The sequence below is a fragment of the Ranitomeya imitator genome, chromosome 2 (assembly GCF_032444005.1).
Source record: "Ranitomeya imitator isolate aRanImi1 chromosome 2, aRanImi1.pri, whole genome shotgun sequence".
NCBI classification, from domain to species: Eukaryota; Metazoa; Chordata; class Amphibia; order Anura; family Dendrobatidae; genus Ranitomeya; species Ranitomeya imitator.
This window is the reverse complement of record NC_091283.1, coordinates 68,081,786-68,097,587: the sequence shown is the minus strand read 5'-3', so window position 1 is coordinate 68,097,587 and position 15,802 is coordinate 68,081,786. Positions and strand designations below refer to the sequence as shown.

The following is a 15,802-nucleotide window of genomic DNA, read 5'->3' as shown; positions in this document are numbered from 1 at the left end:
CTGCCCCATCTCTGTCCAGCACTCTGCCCCATCTCTGTCCAGCACTCTGCCCCATCTCTGTCCAGCACTCTGCCCCATCTCTGTCCAGCACTCTGCCCCATCTCTGTCCAGCACTCTGCCCCATCTCTGTCCAGCACTCTGCCCCATCTCTGTCCAGCACTCTGCCCCATCTCTGTCCAGCACTCTGCCCCATCTCTTCCCAGCACTCTGCCCCATCTCTTCCCAGCACTCTGCCCCATCTCTTCCCAGCACTCTGCCCCATCTCTGTCTAGCACTCTGCCCCATCTCTGTCCAGCACTCTGCCCCATCTCTGTCCAGCACTCTGCCCCATCTCTGTCCAGCACTCTGCCCAGCACTCTGCCCCATCTCTTCCCAGCACTCTGTCCAGCACTCTGCCCCATCTCTGTCCAGCACTCTGCCCCATCTCTGTCCAGCACTCTGCCCCATCTCTGTCCAGCACTCTGCCCCATCTCTGTCCAGCACTCTGCCCCATCTCTGTCCAGCACTCTGCCCCATCTCTGTCCAGCACTCTGCCCCATCTCTGTCCAGCACTCTGCCCCATCTCTGTCCAGCACTCTGCCCCATCTCTTCCCAGCACTCTGCCCAGCACTCTGCCCCATCTCTGCCCAGCACTCTGCCCCATCTCTGCCCAGCACTCTGCCCCATCTCTGCGCAGCACTCTGCCCCATCTCTGTCCAGCACTCTGCCCCATCTCTGTCCAGCACTCTGCCCCATCTCTGTCCAGCACTGCCCCATCTCTGTCCAGCACTCTGCCCCATCTCTGTCCAGCACTCTGCCCCATCTCTGTCCAGCACTCTGCCCCATCTCTGTCCAGCACTCTGCCCCATCTCTGTCCAGCACTCTGCCCCATCTCTTCCCAGCACTCTGCCCCATCTCTTCCCAGCACTCTGCCCCATCTCTTCCCAGCACTCTGCCCCATCTCTGTCTAGCACTCTGCCCCATCTCTGTCCAGCACTCTGCCCCATCTCTGTCCAGCACTCTGCCCCATCTCTGTCCAGCACTCTGCCCAGCACTCTGCCCCATCTCTTCCCAGCACTCTGTCCAGCACTCTGCCCCATCTCTGTCCAGCACTCTGCCCCATCTCTGTCCAGCACTCTGCCCCATCTCTGTCCAGCACTCTGCCCCATCTCTGTCCAGCACTCTGCCCCATCTCTGTCCAGCACTCTGCCCCATCTCTGTCCAGCACTCTGCCCAGCACTCTGCCCCATCTCTTCCCAGCACTTTGCCCCATTTCTTCCCAGCACTCTGCCCCATCTCTTCCCTGCACTCTGCCCCATCTCTGTCTAGCACTCTGCCCCATCTCTGTCCAGCACTCTGCCCAGCACTCTGCCCCATCTCTTCCCAGCACTCTGCCCCATCTCTTCCCAGCACTCTGCCCCATCTCTGTCCAGCGTTCTTCCTTGGGCCCCCAGATCGCCGCTCTAAAAAAAAAAAAAAGAAGTTCTTCTTACCTGCCGCGCTCCTGCGGCGGGCGAAGTCTCCACGCAGCTGCAGCGTGCATGCACTCGCTGGCGACTGACAATGATGTCAGACGCCGGCGACATGCACGCACGCTGCGGCTGACGTCAGCGCCTGCCAGCCTCAGATTGGCTGGCGGCGCCGCGGCTGTTAACTATTGACGTGCGGGCCCGCGCCCGCACGTCAATAGCTTTAAACAGCTGCAGCGTCGGCGCTAAGGGCCCGGTTAGCCTGCGGCTGCCGGTAGGGGCCCGGTGAGCCGATGCGGGCCCCCTCTGCTCACCGGGCCCCATACGCCAGTCACGGCCGTCATGCCCTGATGGCGGCCCTGAGTGAGGGTAACACATCCCAATCACATCTGCACACGGGGACCACAACACAATTTTCCTGTAAAGTGCCAGAGCGTTATGGAGCAGTTACTCGTCTACGGTTACCTCTCTCGGTCACTTTATAGATATATAGTGACTGGAACTTTGGAGTAACTTGTAGGTCTCCAAAATCTAGAAAAAAGATCCCAATTATCACTCTTCATATTGGTCCTATAGGCCAAAAGGATCTTTTGGATCCCCATAGGCTGCAAGGCTCAGATGCAACTTCAACTCGTGCACCCATTATAGATCTGGCTAGGAAGATGAGTAATGGTCACTTTTGTATCATAGTTATCACAGTGGGACAAGTAGTAGGGCAAAGGCAAAGCTAGACTTTCCTCTGAGGCTCAGTGTAATTCCCCAACCAAGGCAAGGCAAAGTGGTCTAGTTGTACCCCCTTAGAATAGACACTTGGCCTCCGCATCCCCCTCTTATTGCAGCACCACTGTAACAGACCAAACTGAAGAATAGGGATGTATGAAAAATGGAATGAACTATTTTGATAGATGTTTCCAACAATAGGGAGAAGTCTGAACTAGTAAAGCCTTCTCTTTCTGCTGTCCAGTCTTTCAGAAAGCTGAGCAGCAGCTGTGACCTACAAGCTAAAACTATACTACGTCAAGCAATCTCCACGTCAGCGTAGCAGAGTTTCCTTCTGTACATGTTCATGGGCACCAGTCCTTTTAATATTGTAGGACAGATTTCTGTTATTGTAACAAGGTGGCGGCCATTTTAATGGGTGGTTCAATGACCCTTTAGGCCATGCTTGCTCATGCAAAAATGTTGCGCTTTACCATATAACGTTCTGATAAATAGGAGAAAAAAAATTCCAAATAAAAAGAAATGATGAAAAAAATTATGATATTAATTGTGCTGTAAAAATGACTTGGCTGCATGATTTTCCAGGTCAGTACAATGATGGCGATTCCAAACTAATCTACAGTTTATATAGATTTTTATAGCTCGATCAAACTTTTACAGATGTGGAGATACCAAATGTGTATAATTTTATATTTCACATGAGTGATTCTAGTTTTTTTTTATTTCCTAAAAACTTTTCTTTTTTACTGTTCACTTTTTTTCATGGCAACTGGAACCCGCAGTTGTCTAATCCCTTGATCAATATTGCGGTGCATAGTCCTAATAACGATTTCCTATGAAGCCCAGCCATAGAAGCACCAACATGGCAGTGACAGGGACCTTCTGCAGGTCCTCTACCTATAGGCACTTCACAATGAAGGGATGGTGGCAATGGACACCTGGCACCCACACAAGCAGGATCACAGAGCTTAAATGCCAAAATGCCAGTGTCATTGATTGACAGCAGCTTTAAAAAAAGTTAACAGCAGTGATCCGAGCTTAGCTCCAATTGCAGCTGTTACAAACCAAAGTCGGCTTCATAACGCAGCCAGCACCTGCCTTGTGTGGCGCGGGCTCAGCTCCTGAGCCCTCTCCATACGCCCTTACATCCTCAATGATGTAATGGTACATTTTGGAGTGTCAAGGGGTTAATGTGTTTTCTCATGCAGAAACTATGGGATTAGGTGCTTAAAAAAACGCAATTTCTTTTTTTACAATATTTTTTCAGGCTTAAGGTACCGTCACACTCAGCGACGCTGCAGCGATATAGACAACGAGCCGATCGCTGGAGCGTCGCTGTTTAGGTCGTTGTAGAGACGTCAAACACAGCAACACCAGAACGATGCAGGAGCGATCCAGTGATGTAACGGCGACTCACTTATCGTTGTAGCTGGTTGTTAGCTCCATGTAAAACATTGCTGGCATCGTTGCTTTTGCTGTCAAACACGACGATACACACCGACCTGACGACCAAATAAAGTTCTGGCCTTCTAGCTCCAACCAGCGATGGCACAGCGGGATCCAGATCGATGCTGCGTGTCAAACACAACGAGATCGCTATCCAGGACGCTGCAACGTCACGGATCGTTGTCGTTCTCTTTGCAAAGTTGCTGAGTGTGAAGGTACCTTTAGTATAACCTTTAAAAAAAAACACCAACATACATACACTTCATCAGCATCTTTAAACACATGGGTTTTCATTAAATTACATCAACTTCGTTTGGAATGGAAAACAGAGCACATTTTCTGCATACAAGAAAAACATAGTGGGAAAAAAAGCAGCACTAATATGGAAACATGGCCTTAAAGTACTACAGTTATTATATCTGTAGATAAAACTGGTGGGATTTACGAAGTAAAGGAATGTAACAATTGAATTATAATGCTACTTGCTATTTTGCTTATTTTTCTCAGTTTCCAAAGAACCTCCTCAAATAGGTTGTCCTATGAATATTACTCTATTAGATAAAAAAAGGAGCAATCTTTCCACTGGAGTAGTTGTATTTAATAAATAAAGCTTTGTCTAGATATTGCTGGGACATGTTATGGGTCATGTGAATAAAAATCCAAATTAGATATCACTGAACTATTGTGATTGTAAGCGTCAGAATGGAGATAACTACATTTGTCTGGAGACTACAGTCTAAAGAAAGACCAATTGTGCTTTGTGTGTGCTTCCTAGTGAACAAAGAGGTGCTAACGAGAAAGTCAATTCCCCAATGTAGACCGTCGTCTCTGGCTCACAACATGATTTGTGAGCTAACACAATGGAAGTGTAATATTTCATTCATGTCATGACTGTAATAGTTAATGTTCAAAGCAAATACTGTATTTGTGATCAGGGAACCTGTCGTTACATTCATGGTGTCCAATTCACAGGAAGCATGAACGAGAGCCTGGCTGCCCGATTGCTGAAAAGTATTTATTTATTTTACTTATAAAGCACCATCATGATTCACAATCACAACGCTTTATAGACATCATCACTATCCCCTTTGAAGCTCAATCTAAATTCACTATCGGTATGTCTTTGGAGTACTGGTGGAAACCCACGCAAACATACAAACTCCTTGCAGATGTTGTCCTTTGTGGGATTTAAACCCACGAGCCCAGTGCTATCCATAGAACCAATATGTTGAACAATTTTGATTTATTCTGAAACATTCCTGTGTTTTAGAGTAAACGTACTTTGAAAAGCCAGTCAGGGACCATAGGGACTCACCAGATTAGTCCATTGCAGTCCTCGGCCAATTCATCCCTGAAGCGGTTCAGTTGATTGACAGGTACCTCCTTAGGTGTGCACCTGCGTTTCAGAGTACACTGTACCAGTCGTGCAGCCAAGCTTTGGCTCATTGCTGCTCATAGTTCAGGTGGCATGAATCTAATGACAGGTTCCCTTTAATCATTTCTTGAATTGCAAACACCAGTTCTTTGGAAACGCCAAGAATGTAATATCAACCCAAACTATGGATTTGTCATAGTCATGTTTGGTGTGTCTAAGAAGGTTTACATTTGCTTGGAAACTTGGCTGTCATACAATTCCACTAAAAAGTCTCCTGTGAGAAATGTGTTATAAATTAGGGCTACATCTTGCAATCTTCTGTCCTTGCATATGATTAGCCGTCCTCCTCTCACCTGACCAGGAGGAAGGTTGAGGAGGTCTGGCTGTGAGTCTTTAAAATCTCTAGAAGGACAAAGTGTCAGACCCAGGAGATGCAACCAACATCGTCTGAATGTCAGTGGATTTCTTGACAATCTAATTAGTAAGAGGTCTCTATTTTATCTCTTATTTTTGTTTGTGTTTCACCTTTTCTGTGTTCTTCTTTTTATTATGTCCTTTTTGTAATCGTCTAAGCATTATACTTGTGTATCTTCAATGTTACAATGTATTTATTTGTTCCCGGCAGCGCTAAAACCTCCCAAAATTTTGAGGAGGAAAGCATAGCCTGGATGTGTTATTCTGGGATCACCCGACTGCTAGAAGTTAACATGTTTAATGCTTGGAGCTGGGTGCGCTTGTGTGCTGGTGTGTCTCATTGGCCTAACAAAACCATTATTGGTAGAAAGAAGTTAGGTGATGATTTGTGTACTGGTTTTGAGGTACGAGGCTGAGTACCCCTTTACAGTTGCATCCAAGTCACATGCAGTGAGATTCATTACAGTACATATTTGGTATGAAGTTCCCTGGTTTTCTTTTGATGCCTTCTCAGAATGTCCACCTAATGTGTCCAATGATGGTGGTCACAGATACTCATCCCATTGCCTAGATTGGCTTTTTTACACAGGCAACACAGTAATTCCTTTCATTATGTAGACCACCCAATAAACCAGATCACTAGAAGTGACTTTTTATCTATTATGTAGACCAAATAATAGACCAGATTTCTAGAAGTCACTTTTTAGCATATCCACTGTGAAAATTAAGGCTTCCATACACATTAGGTACCCGTTGTCTGAGGGATTTTTCGGCCAGCGTATATCTCTCCAGTCTCCTCTGAACACTCCAATGTTCTCTATGAAAGAGTCTTATCTTTAGGGAAAACAAAAAGATTAGCCATTAAAAATCCAATGTCCCGGATCCTTCTCTCCCCGACATCATCTGTTAGGAAACCCCCATACACATAAGACTGTCAGTCAGTACTGCCAATATCAAAGAGTTGGACTAACTTTAGACTATGGAGGCCATGATGAACGACCTGAGGAATGAAAAATAAGATATAATGCTAAATAAATATCTAGACATAGGAGCATTGTTTTAATAAATCCAATTTTTCCAGTGATCTAGCACAGAATATTAAAGAAGCCCTCCTCCTCCCATCAAAGTTATTATCCTCTAAATATATTGCAGCCATCATATTATACAGCACTGTGTAATTACTGTACAATTGCTCATTTTCCCTTTCTACCCAGCTATTTCTTCTTTTTTCTGTTCTATGTAGAAACAAGAAGTATCTTGTCCCTGCATGAATCATTCCCCTCTTCAACTCATACAGGGAAAATTGACCTCCTGTTTCTACATAGAACTCAGAAGGATTCAGCTAGTCAGTTATTAATTATGTGTTGTCATAGACCTAATGGAAAAGAGAAGAATGAATTGGGTAGAAAGGCAAAATGAGCAATTGTAAGTTCACAGTGCTGTATAATATGATGATTGCAATAAATTAAGAGGATAAAAACTTTGATAGGAGGAGAAGTGATTCTTTAAGAATTAATCCTGAGACAAACACCATAAAAGTTTGCTCTGGGAGGCAACTATAAAAGTAAATTATAAGTCAGTGCACCTTGTTATCTTAGTTGTCTTGAAGTTATGATGTTACATGACATTTAAAAAGTTTTCTGCCATTTTTATATGATTAGTCAGATCCCCAAATAATATCACCCCCTACTATGCTAATGGATACATAATTCCTCTTGCTTGTTAATAAAAGATATTGTCATCACTGTTAACCCTGCTGTTCTGTTCGGTCTGGGGAGACCTATTTTGAACTTTGGTATTTTTTGGGGTGTTCAAGATGCGGTTCTGAAACTTGTGGTTGATTGACTTAAATGAGGATGGGTCGGTCGGCCACGGGTTTCAGAGCCGCATCTTGAATATTTTAAAGAATATTGAAGTTCAAAGTCGGTCATTTTTGACCAACAGAACAGCAGGGTTAATTCCGCTCAGGGTGATAACGTTCTTATCTCAGTCAATTACAGAATTAGTGGCGTTTGTGATCTGTCACTGCCAAAACCTCCAGAAATTCAATTTCTTGTCTGAAAAATTAAATAATAATTTTCATGTTTATATGATACTGAGGAAACTCCTGTACAAACATGTAATCATTTTTTTCTACTTTTTCAGGTGCATAAACAACTTGATGTTCATATGTTCAAACTTTTGAGAAATTGTTCACTAGTTCAGTTCAGGCTTTCAAAAGATACCAAGAGTTTAAAGCAATAACGTGCATTTTTCATGCATTTTCCTCTAAGACGCTCAATACTTTACAATATAAGTCAACGAGAAGAAAAAGATAAACGCAAAATTCCAGCGCATTTTTTTTGCATTTTTTGTTGTATATCAGCTGCAAAATAAAATGACAAAAGTTTCTTCATGAACATCAAAAAATACCTGGAAAATGCCAGGAAAAAACACAGGCGGGAAAACTTGAAAAATGGACGTTTTTAACTGCTGTAAAAAGATGCAATGTGAACATAACCTAATGCGAATCTAGCTGTAAATATAGAAGATAATGTCCAAGATAAAATTATCAAGTTACAAAACCATTTATTCTTTAACCCTGCTGTTCTGTTCGGTCTGGGGAGACCTATTTTGAACTTTGGTATTTTTTGGGGTGTTCAAGATGCGGTTCTGAAACTTGTGGTTGATTGACTTAAATGAGGATGGGTCGGTCGGCCACGGGTTTCAGAGCCGCATCTTGAATATTTTAAAGAATATTGAAGTTCAAAGTCGGTCATTTTTGACCAACAGAACAGCAGGGTTAAAGGGGTTGTCCTGGAATTAGGATAAGTCATGAACATAAGATCCATAAGGGTGCAATGTCCATCACCTCTACTGGTGACCTGTAAGGCTCTGTTCACACGTCCGTTCATAGTTTCCATTTGTCCATTCAATTTAGAGCAGATAAATGGAACAGATAAATGGAATCAGCCTCAAATGGAATCAGAGGGGTCACATTCATTTATTTGGTGACTGTCTGGTTTCGGTTTGTTAAGAAAAATGTCTGCATGCAAGGTATGTGAACAGAGCCTTACCAAGTATTGCACTGGCTGGAAGGGTTCATCAGATGCAGCTCAGCTCCTATTGAGATAACTTGGAAAGTGGAACATTTTGGAATAATATCTCTTTAAACAATGTGATGTATTGGGGGGTGTAATAACTCCTGTAAGGCCTACTGATTTATTTGGACACAGCGTAATGCTTCATTTTGCCTGTGGTGGCGCTGTATGGGGATTATATGCTTACTGTCAGACTCCCCTGTAGATTACAGCTTCTGAACAATTGCTCAGACCCCATGGATCGTCACTCTATAGGGGCTATCCTGATGGAACATATCCTTCATGGTCTTTCTCTCATGTGACTTAGTACAGAATTACAGTGACCTTAAATACGGTACCCAAAATAACACATGCACCCTTAGGCCGGGGTGACACTTGTGAGTGTGGCGCTAGTCTCTCGCATCAATACTGCCGCCGGACTCGAGACCGGGGTGTGCGGTTCATGTACTTCGGTCCTGAGTGCCTTGAGTGTGACCCCGGCCTTACACCTAATAACACACAGACTCCTTTATTATATAAGGATCTCTCTAATTATGTGTGTTTAATTGGCCATTATGGGCATCACTTCAGTTTTGCATAATGATGATATAGATGATACAGATTGTGGAAGGGTTACACATAAAAAGCTATTGAGAAATCATGGTGAGAAAATGACTCACCTTGTTAATTACAATGTGCGGCCGCTAACACCTCCCTTCTCTCAATGACAAAAGTTACAAGGTGCAGCCAAGTCACAACGTAAAGAATTACATTGGAATAACATCATGGGAATTTTACCTTTACCGAGATTTCTGAGATGTTCCAAGAAAAAATCTGTAGATATAACTGTAAGTAATTCTTTTTCTATTCGTTTTCTCTTTTTTTAATTTCTTTCCTTAATTTAAAATAGCAAAAAAAAGTTAAAATGCGTAAACATCGATGATCGTTGTGTGAATTGCGTTCCACTGTATTTTCCCTTAATTTTCCATAATATTTTTTGATCATCGTCGACTATATTCATTTACGTTAATTAACCCCAAATCTATATAATTTCCACATTCGATGAAGACCGAAACTGCCAATAATGGAGAACCAGAACGGGAATTGTGGGCCAACAAAGCCGACTATCTGCTGTCTATGGTGGGATATGGAGTGGGACTTGGCAACGTCTGGAGATTTCCATATCTTTGTTTTAAACATGGAGGAGGTAAATTAACATCTAAAATATGTATATTATGCCTTACAAAGCATATAAAAAATGTGTCTAGACTGTGAAAATGCAATTTTACAAACATTTCTGAAAAAAAAAATCACAAAAACAAAACTGAAAAATTTCTTTCGCAGTGGTCGCACAGTTTCAAGCAATTTTTCAAAAACGGCCCAATCTGTTGATGGCATGTCCTTGATATTTACCACTGATTTTACCCATGGTATTGACTGAAATTGAAAATTTGCACACATAACACGTTAGTTTAGATCTGTAGGCTGGTTCTGTAGCATAATATATGTGACCTCGGTTGTAAGCTTATATTAATAGTTGGGCGCATGACTAAGTGTAAAATGATGTGAATGTGCGTAATACGGCAGAATTCATTAAATAGAGATGATATAGGGACATTGTGTGTGCACTGTATGGTAACATTATGTGCACAGTACGTGGAACTATTCTTTGTGCTACATTTCAGTAACATGTACATGCACGGTATACAGTATAAAGTATATTGTGTACATTATATAGGGCCATTAATTACATGTACCAGGGTCCATGACCTTCAGCAATTTCGGCGTCCCCACAGCCATAGGGCATCACCATAAATACCAGGGGAGAACTGAACATTGTTCCTGTACACTGCACTATATAGGAGGATCAGCCTCTGTATATATGTATACTGTCTTTGAAGGTAATATAGAGAGGTGTGAATAGAGTGATAATTTTGTGAACCGTATGGAGATATGCACAGGCATTTTGACAGAGTTGACAACCGTCCAGAAAATCCGGGACAGTCCGTAAAAGTAGATCACCATCAAAAACTGTAAGGCATCTGTGATCTTTTTGATTTGAAGCAATTTATTACGATTATTGTGACCGTAATTATCACCATTTTACAGTTTTCAGTGAATATAACTAATGTCTTCATATCAGAATTACGGGCTGTAGACATGTGTCACTTACAATCATAATGATCTAATATGGTTTTCCAATGTGTCAGTTAACAATATTGTCTGTCTGTGATTTTTTGATAAGCTGTCCAGAAAAAAATAAAAACGCAAATGGGCAACCCTGCCAGGACTCTTGTTAATGTCAAAATAACTGAACCTAGTTAAATAAAGAAATATATATAAATATAGTTTTATGGTTTTTATGGTCCAAAACCATTAGTAAACTATTTCTTTATTTAGTCTATTCATGCAAATCACATCCCAAAAATTTATGATTTACCTGTATTACCAGCAAAATGGTAAGAAGTGCCTCGCAAGCCTAGCCTATGTTTAGATGTGCTGAAGAGCACTAGGCACTCCATATAATGCCAACATATATTGAAGATATTCATCCCCCCAGAATCTCTCCTCCATCAGAAATTCTGTACAATTTGTGCCTATATAAAAAAAATCATGCAGGCTTGGACTGGCCAACTAGAGACTGGGAGAATCCTCTGGTGGGCCGCTGTGCAGGAGTGGCCACCACCTTCTTACATGAGCAGTACTCATATACTTGTCATGCGACAAGTAACCATGTCTTCTCTATTTCAGGCGCCTTCCTAATCCCATATGTAATTATGCTGGCACTCGCAGGGTTACCCCTGTTCTTTTTGGAATGTTCAATTGGACAGTTTGGCAGTCTGGGTCCTATTGCAATATGGAGGATGGTGCCACTATTTCAAGGTACGAAGATCAGAGTATATTCTTGTTGATGGTTATGGAAAAAGTTTGGTAGCTTACTGCAAATTATGATGAAGGCGACAGAAATACAAAATGGATCTGCTCCCTTGGAACAATGTATAGCAAAAATTGGTGTGGTGAAGGATTAGGCATTAAATCAATTTAATTTTAAATACTTAAAAAATGTTGAAAATATTATTGGATGTCTCATTATGCTGGGCAAATTTATGTCCACATATATATGTCCACTATATGTGAAAGCATAGTCCACTTCTATTTTACCATTATTGAGGGGACCCACCTGTGCGGAGCTTGTTTTTTTTCCTCTATTTATTATTATTTATTTATATAGCACTATTGATTCCATGGTGCTGTACATGAGAAGGGGTTACATACAAATTACAGATATCACTTACAGTAAGCAAACTAACAATTACAGACTGATACAGAAGAGAGAGGACCCTGCGCTTGCGGGCTTACATTGTACAGGATGGTGGGGAAGGAGACAGTAGGTTGAGGGTTGCAGGAGTTCCGGTGTTGGTGAGGCGGTAGCTCCATTAGTGGTGAGGACTCGGAGGCAGGGGGGTCAGTGCAGGTGGTAGGCTTTCCTGAAAGGTGGGTTTTCAGGTTCCGTCTGAAGGATCTGAATGTGGTTGATAGTCGGGCGTGTTGGGGCAAAGAATCCCAGAGGATGGGGGATATTCGGGAGAAGTCTTGGAGGTGGTTGGGTGAGGAGCAAATAAGTGTGGAGGAGAGAAGGAGGTCTTGGGAGGACCGAAGATTACGTGAGGGAAGATATCGGGAGATTAGTTCAGAGATATATGGAGGAGACAGGTTGTGGATGGCTTGTAGGTCAGTATTAGTAATTTGAACCGGATATGCTGAGGGAATGGGAGCCAGTGAAGAGATTTGCAGAGGGGGAAGCGGAGGAGTAGAGAGGAGAGAGATGAATTAGTCGGGCAGCAGAGTTAAGGATGGACTGGAGAGGTGCAAGGGTGTTTGGAGGGAGGCCACAGAAAAGGATGTTGCAGTAGTCGAGGCGGGAGATGATTAGGGCACGCACAAGCATTTTAGTGGATTGACGGTTGAGGAAATGACGGATTCTTGAGATATTTTTGATATTTATACAATACCTTTAGATTTTGGGTCATTTGTCTTGCTTTCCTTTGCTACCTGCCATTTATTTTGTACTTTAGCTGATTCGATTCCTTTTTTTTTTACAATCTATTTAGCTCTTTGTAGATTTTGTAGCATTTAAAGTCTACAGATGACCGCTCAGATTTGTATATTTTAAATGCCTTTTTTCTCAATAATAGTGTTTCTAATTGATAGTAGGTACTTGCCATGTGGGTTAAAATTTTGTCATCTAAACTCATACCTTTAATTGTAATCCTGTATGTGATGATAATAAGACTATTGAAAAGTGATCTGCACAGAATGGGAAGTGTCAGTCTGGTATGATGCTCAGAGTGAAAACTGCAAGATTTCAGGATTTTTTGTAATATACAGTAAAATCACCAAAAAGTATTTATAAATATTTTGAACAGAAAAACATTAGTTAAAGGAAGCCTGATGGTACATTCATGCCTCCTGAAACATTGTCGGCCTCTTTTCTAGTAATACAACAGCGTTTCAGAGAACATATCCTTTGAAAATCCGACTGGGGACTAAATCCAAGGTCGACTTCTTCCTCTTCTGTTCCTCTGGACAGGCCTCTCCTTGTGTGTGTGTAGAGTAAGGGTACCGTCACACTGAGCGACTTTAGAACGATAACGATAGCGATCCGTGACGTTGCAGCGTCCTGGATAGCGATATCGTTGTGTTTAACACGCAGCAGTGATCAGGATCCTGCTGTGACATCGCTGGTCGGAGCTAGAAGTCCAGAACTTTATTTCATCGCCGGATCTCCCTCAGACATCGCTGAATCGGCGTGTGTGACGCCGATTCAGCGATGTCTTCACTTGTAACCAGGGTAAACATCGGGTTACTAAGCGCAGGGCCGCGCTTAGTAACCCGATATTTACCCTGGTTACCTAAAAAAAAGCAAACGCTACATACTTACATTCCGGTGTCTGTCATGTCCCTCGCAGTCAGCTTCCCGCACTGACTGTGAGCGCCGGCCGTAAAGCACAGCGGTGACATCACCGCTGTGCTCTGCTTTACAGCCAGCCAGAGCTCACAGTCAGTGCGGGAAGCTGACTGCGAGGGACGCGACAGACACCAGAATGTAAGTATGTAGTGTTTGGTTTTTTTAGGTAACCAGGGTAAATATCGGGTTACTAAGCGCGGCCCTGCGCTTAGTAACCCGATGTTTACCCTGGTTACCCGGGGACTTCGGCATCGTTGGTCGCTGGAGAGCTGTCTGTGTGACAGCTCTCCAGCGACCACACAGCGACGCTGCAGCGATCGGCATCGTTGTCTATATCGCTGCAGCATCGCTTAATGTGACGGTACCTTAAGACGTGTGAGGTTGGGCTAAGCCATTTGGGATCTGTGTCAGACTAGTTATCTGATACACATAGGCTCCAATTCATCAAGACTGGCGATGTTGACGTACAATAAGTCTTGGCGATTGGGCTTGAAGAAGTCAGACATACCTGATTCATTACGAGACGCATGCCTCTTAATGAAATCGGAACATTTGTCAATTGCTGTGAACCTCCATGCGCCTTGCCACAAATGTTGCTCCAGTCAAGGATTGGAGTAAGATTTTTGGCATAACGAACATCACAGCTTGTCATGAAAGTTGTGAGAAACTGTCCCAAAAATGCCAAAAGTTGCTACATTTTTGCGTAACTCTTCAGTGCACAAAAATTTTGCGTCTTTTTTAAGCAATTTCTGACAGAATTCAGGCCTAGTTGCTTTGCTGAGTCGGGGCCATAGTCTCCAGCTGGCTTTTTAAAGTATATTTTCTCTAAAAAAACAGACACCTTTCAATCGCACAGCCAGTGTCTGATTCGTGCCGGTTGTGGTTTGGATCGCATAAATCATATGACGGGTTCCATAAACACTTTGTTATTTGCTGATGATACATTCTCTTTAAGGGTATGTGCACACGTCAGGATTTTTAGCGTTTTTTTTGCGGAATTTCGCCATAAAAACGCTATAAATCCGGTAAAAAAAACGCTAACATTATGCATCCTATCTTTTAGAATGCATTCTGCATTTTTTGTGCAGATGTTAGCGTTTTTTTCCGCAAAAAAAACGCATCCCGCAAAAAATCCGGACATGCTCTATCTTTTTCTGGATTTTTTGCGGATTTCCTATCAAAAAGGTCATTCCGGAAAAAAAAAAAAATCTGCAAAAAATCCGCAAAAAATCAGCGCAAAAAATGCGCAAAAAAAGTGCAAAAAACGCGCAAATTCCGCGAGAAATCCGCGCGAAAATAGCACGTGGATTTCTGGCAGAATTCTCAGGATTTTGTCAGGAAAAAATCCTGACGTGTGCACATACCCTAAATGTTTTGTTCATCTCTTAGGACCATTTATAACTTTACTGATGAAGGGTCTCTGTGCTCTAAAATCTGACAAATACAATTTTTCTTGTTAGCCAATAAAGGGGTTGTTCCTAGAATACTTTTGACGCAAATGTATTTAACATGACATACTGTACACTGTTTTGAAGCACAAATTTTGAAATATTATTGTCGTAATGTACAGTATGTGCAGGGACAGACCTAACAAACGAAAGTGAACCCAGAGGCAAGTATTTTATGTCATTTTTGCCCACATTCTCTGAAATACAGTGACATTGAATTGACGTTCCAGTTGACATGGAAGTATTTTACCAACTAACAGAAATAAATGACAAATTAATTAAGACATTTTTTGCCCTATGGTTGGAGACATTTTTCACATAAAGATCATATTCTGATAATATCTACTATATAATTGTCTAAGGGTCACTTCCATCTGTCTGTCTGTCTTTCTTTCTGTCTGTCATGGATATTCATTGGTCGCGGCCTCTGTCTGTCATGGAACTCCAAGTCGCTTATTGGTCTCGCCAGCTGCCTGTCATGGCTGCCGCGAACAATCAGCGATGGCCACAGTCCGATTAGTCCCTCCCTACTCCCCTGCAGTCAGTGCCCGGCGCCCGCTCCATAGTCCCCGCAGTCAGTGCCCGCTCCATACTCCCCTCCAGTCACCGCTCACACAGTGTTAATGCCAGCGGTAACGGACAGCGTTATGCCGCGGTGTAACGCACTCCATTAACGCAGCTGTTAACCCTGTGTGACCAAGTTTTTACTATTGATGATGCGTATGCAGCATTAATAGTAAAAAGATCTAATGTTACAAATCATAATAATAAAAAAAATCGTTATTCTCACCTTCCGACGTGCGCGGTGTCCTCGGCAGTGCAAGCGGCAGGCTCCGGTGCGAAGGATGCTATGCAAAAAGGACCTTCTATGATGTCACGGTCATGTGACTGCGACGTTATCACAGGTCCTGCGCTCATACCAA

The 15,802-nt window shown here is 42.8% G+C and overlaps 1 protein-coding gene across 1 annotated transcript in view; it reads left to right on the top strand.

The window, feature by feature from the left end:
* Positions 1-9,199: 9,199 nt before the first annotated feature.
* The window catches only part of LOC138661921 (sodium- and chloride-dependent neutral and basic amino acid transporter B(0+)-like), a 47,053-nt gene continuing 40,450 nt past the window's right edge, over positions 9,200-15,802 (top strand). Inside the window, exons 1-3 of the mRNA XM_069746915.1 lie at positions 9,200-9,310; positions 9,531-9,669; positions 11,214-11,345. Of these exons, the coding sequence (XP_069603016.1) occupies positions 9,248-9,310; positions 9,531-9,669; positions 11,214-11,345 (334 nt within the window). The 5' untranslated portion in view covers positions 9,200-9,247. The remainder of the gene's footprint in view (positions 9,311-9,530; positions 9,670-11,213; positions 11,346-15,802) is intronic.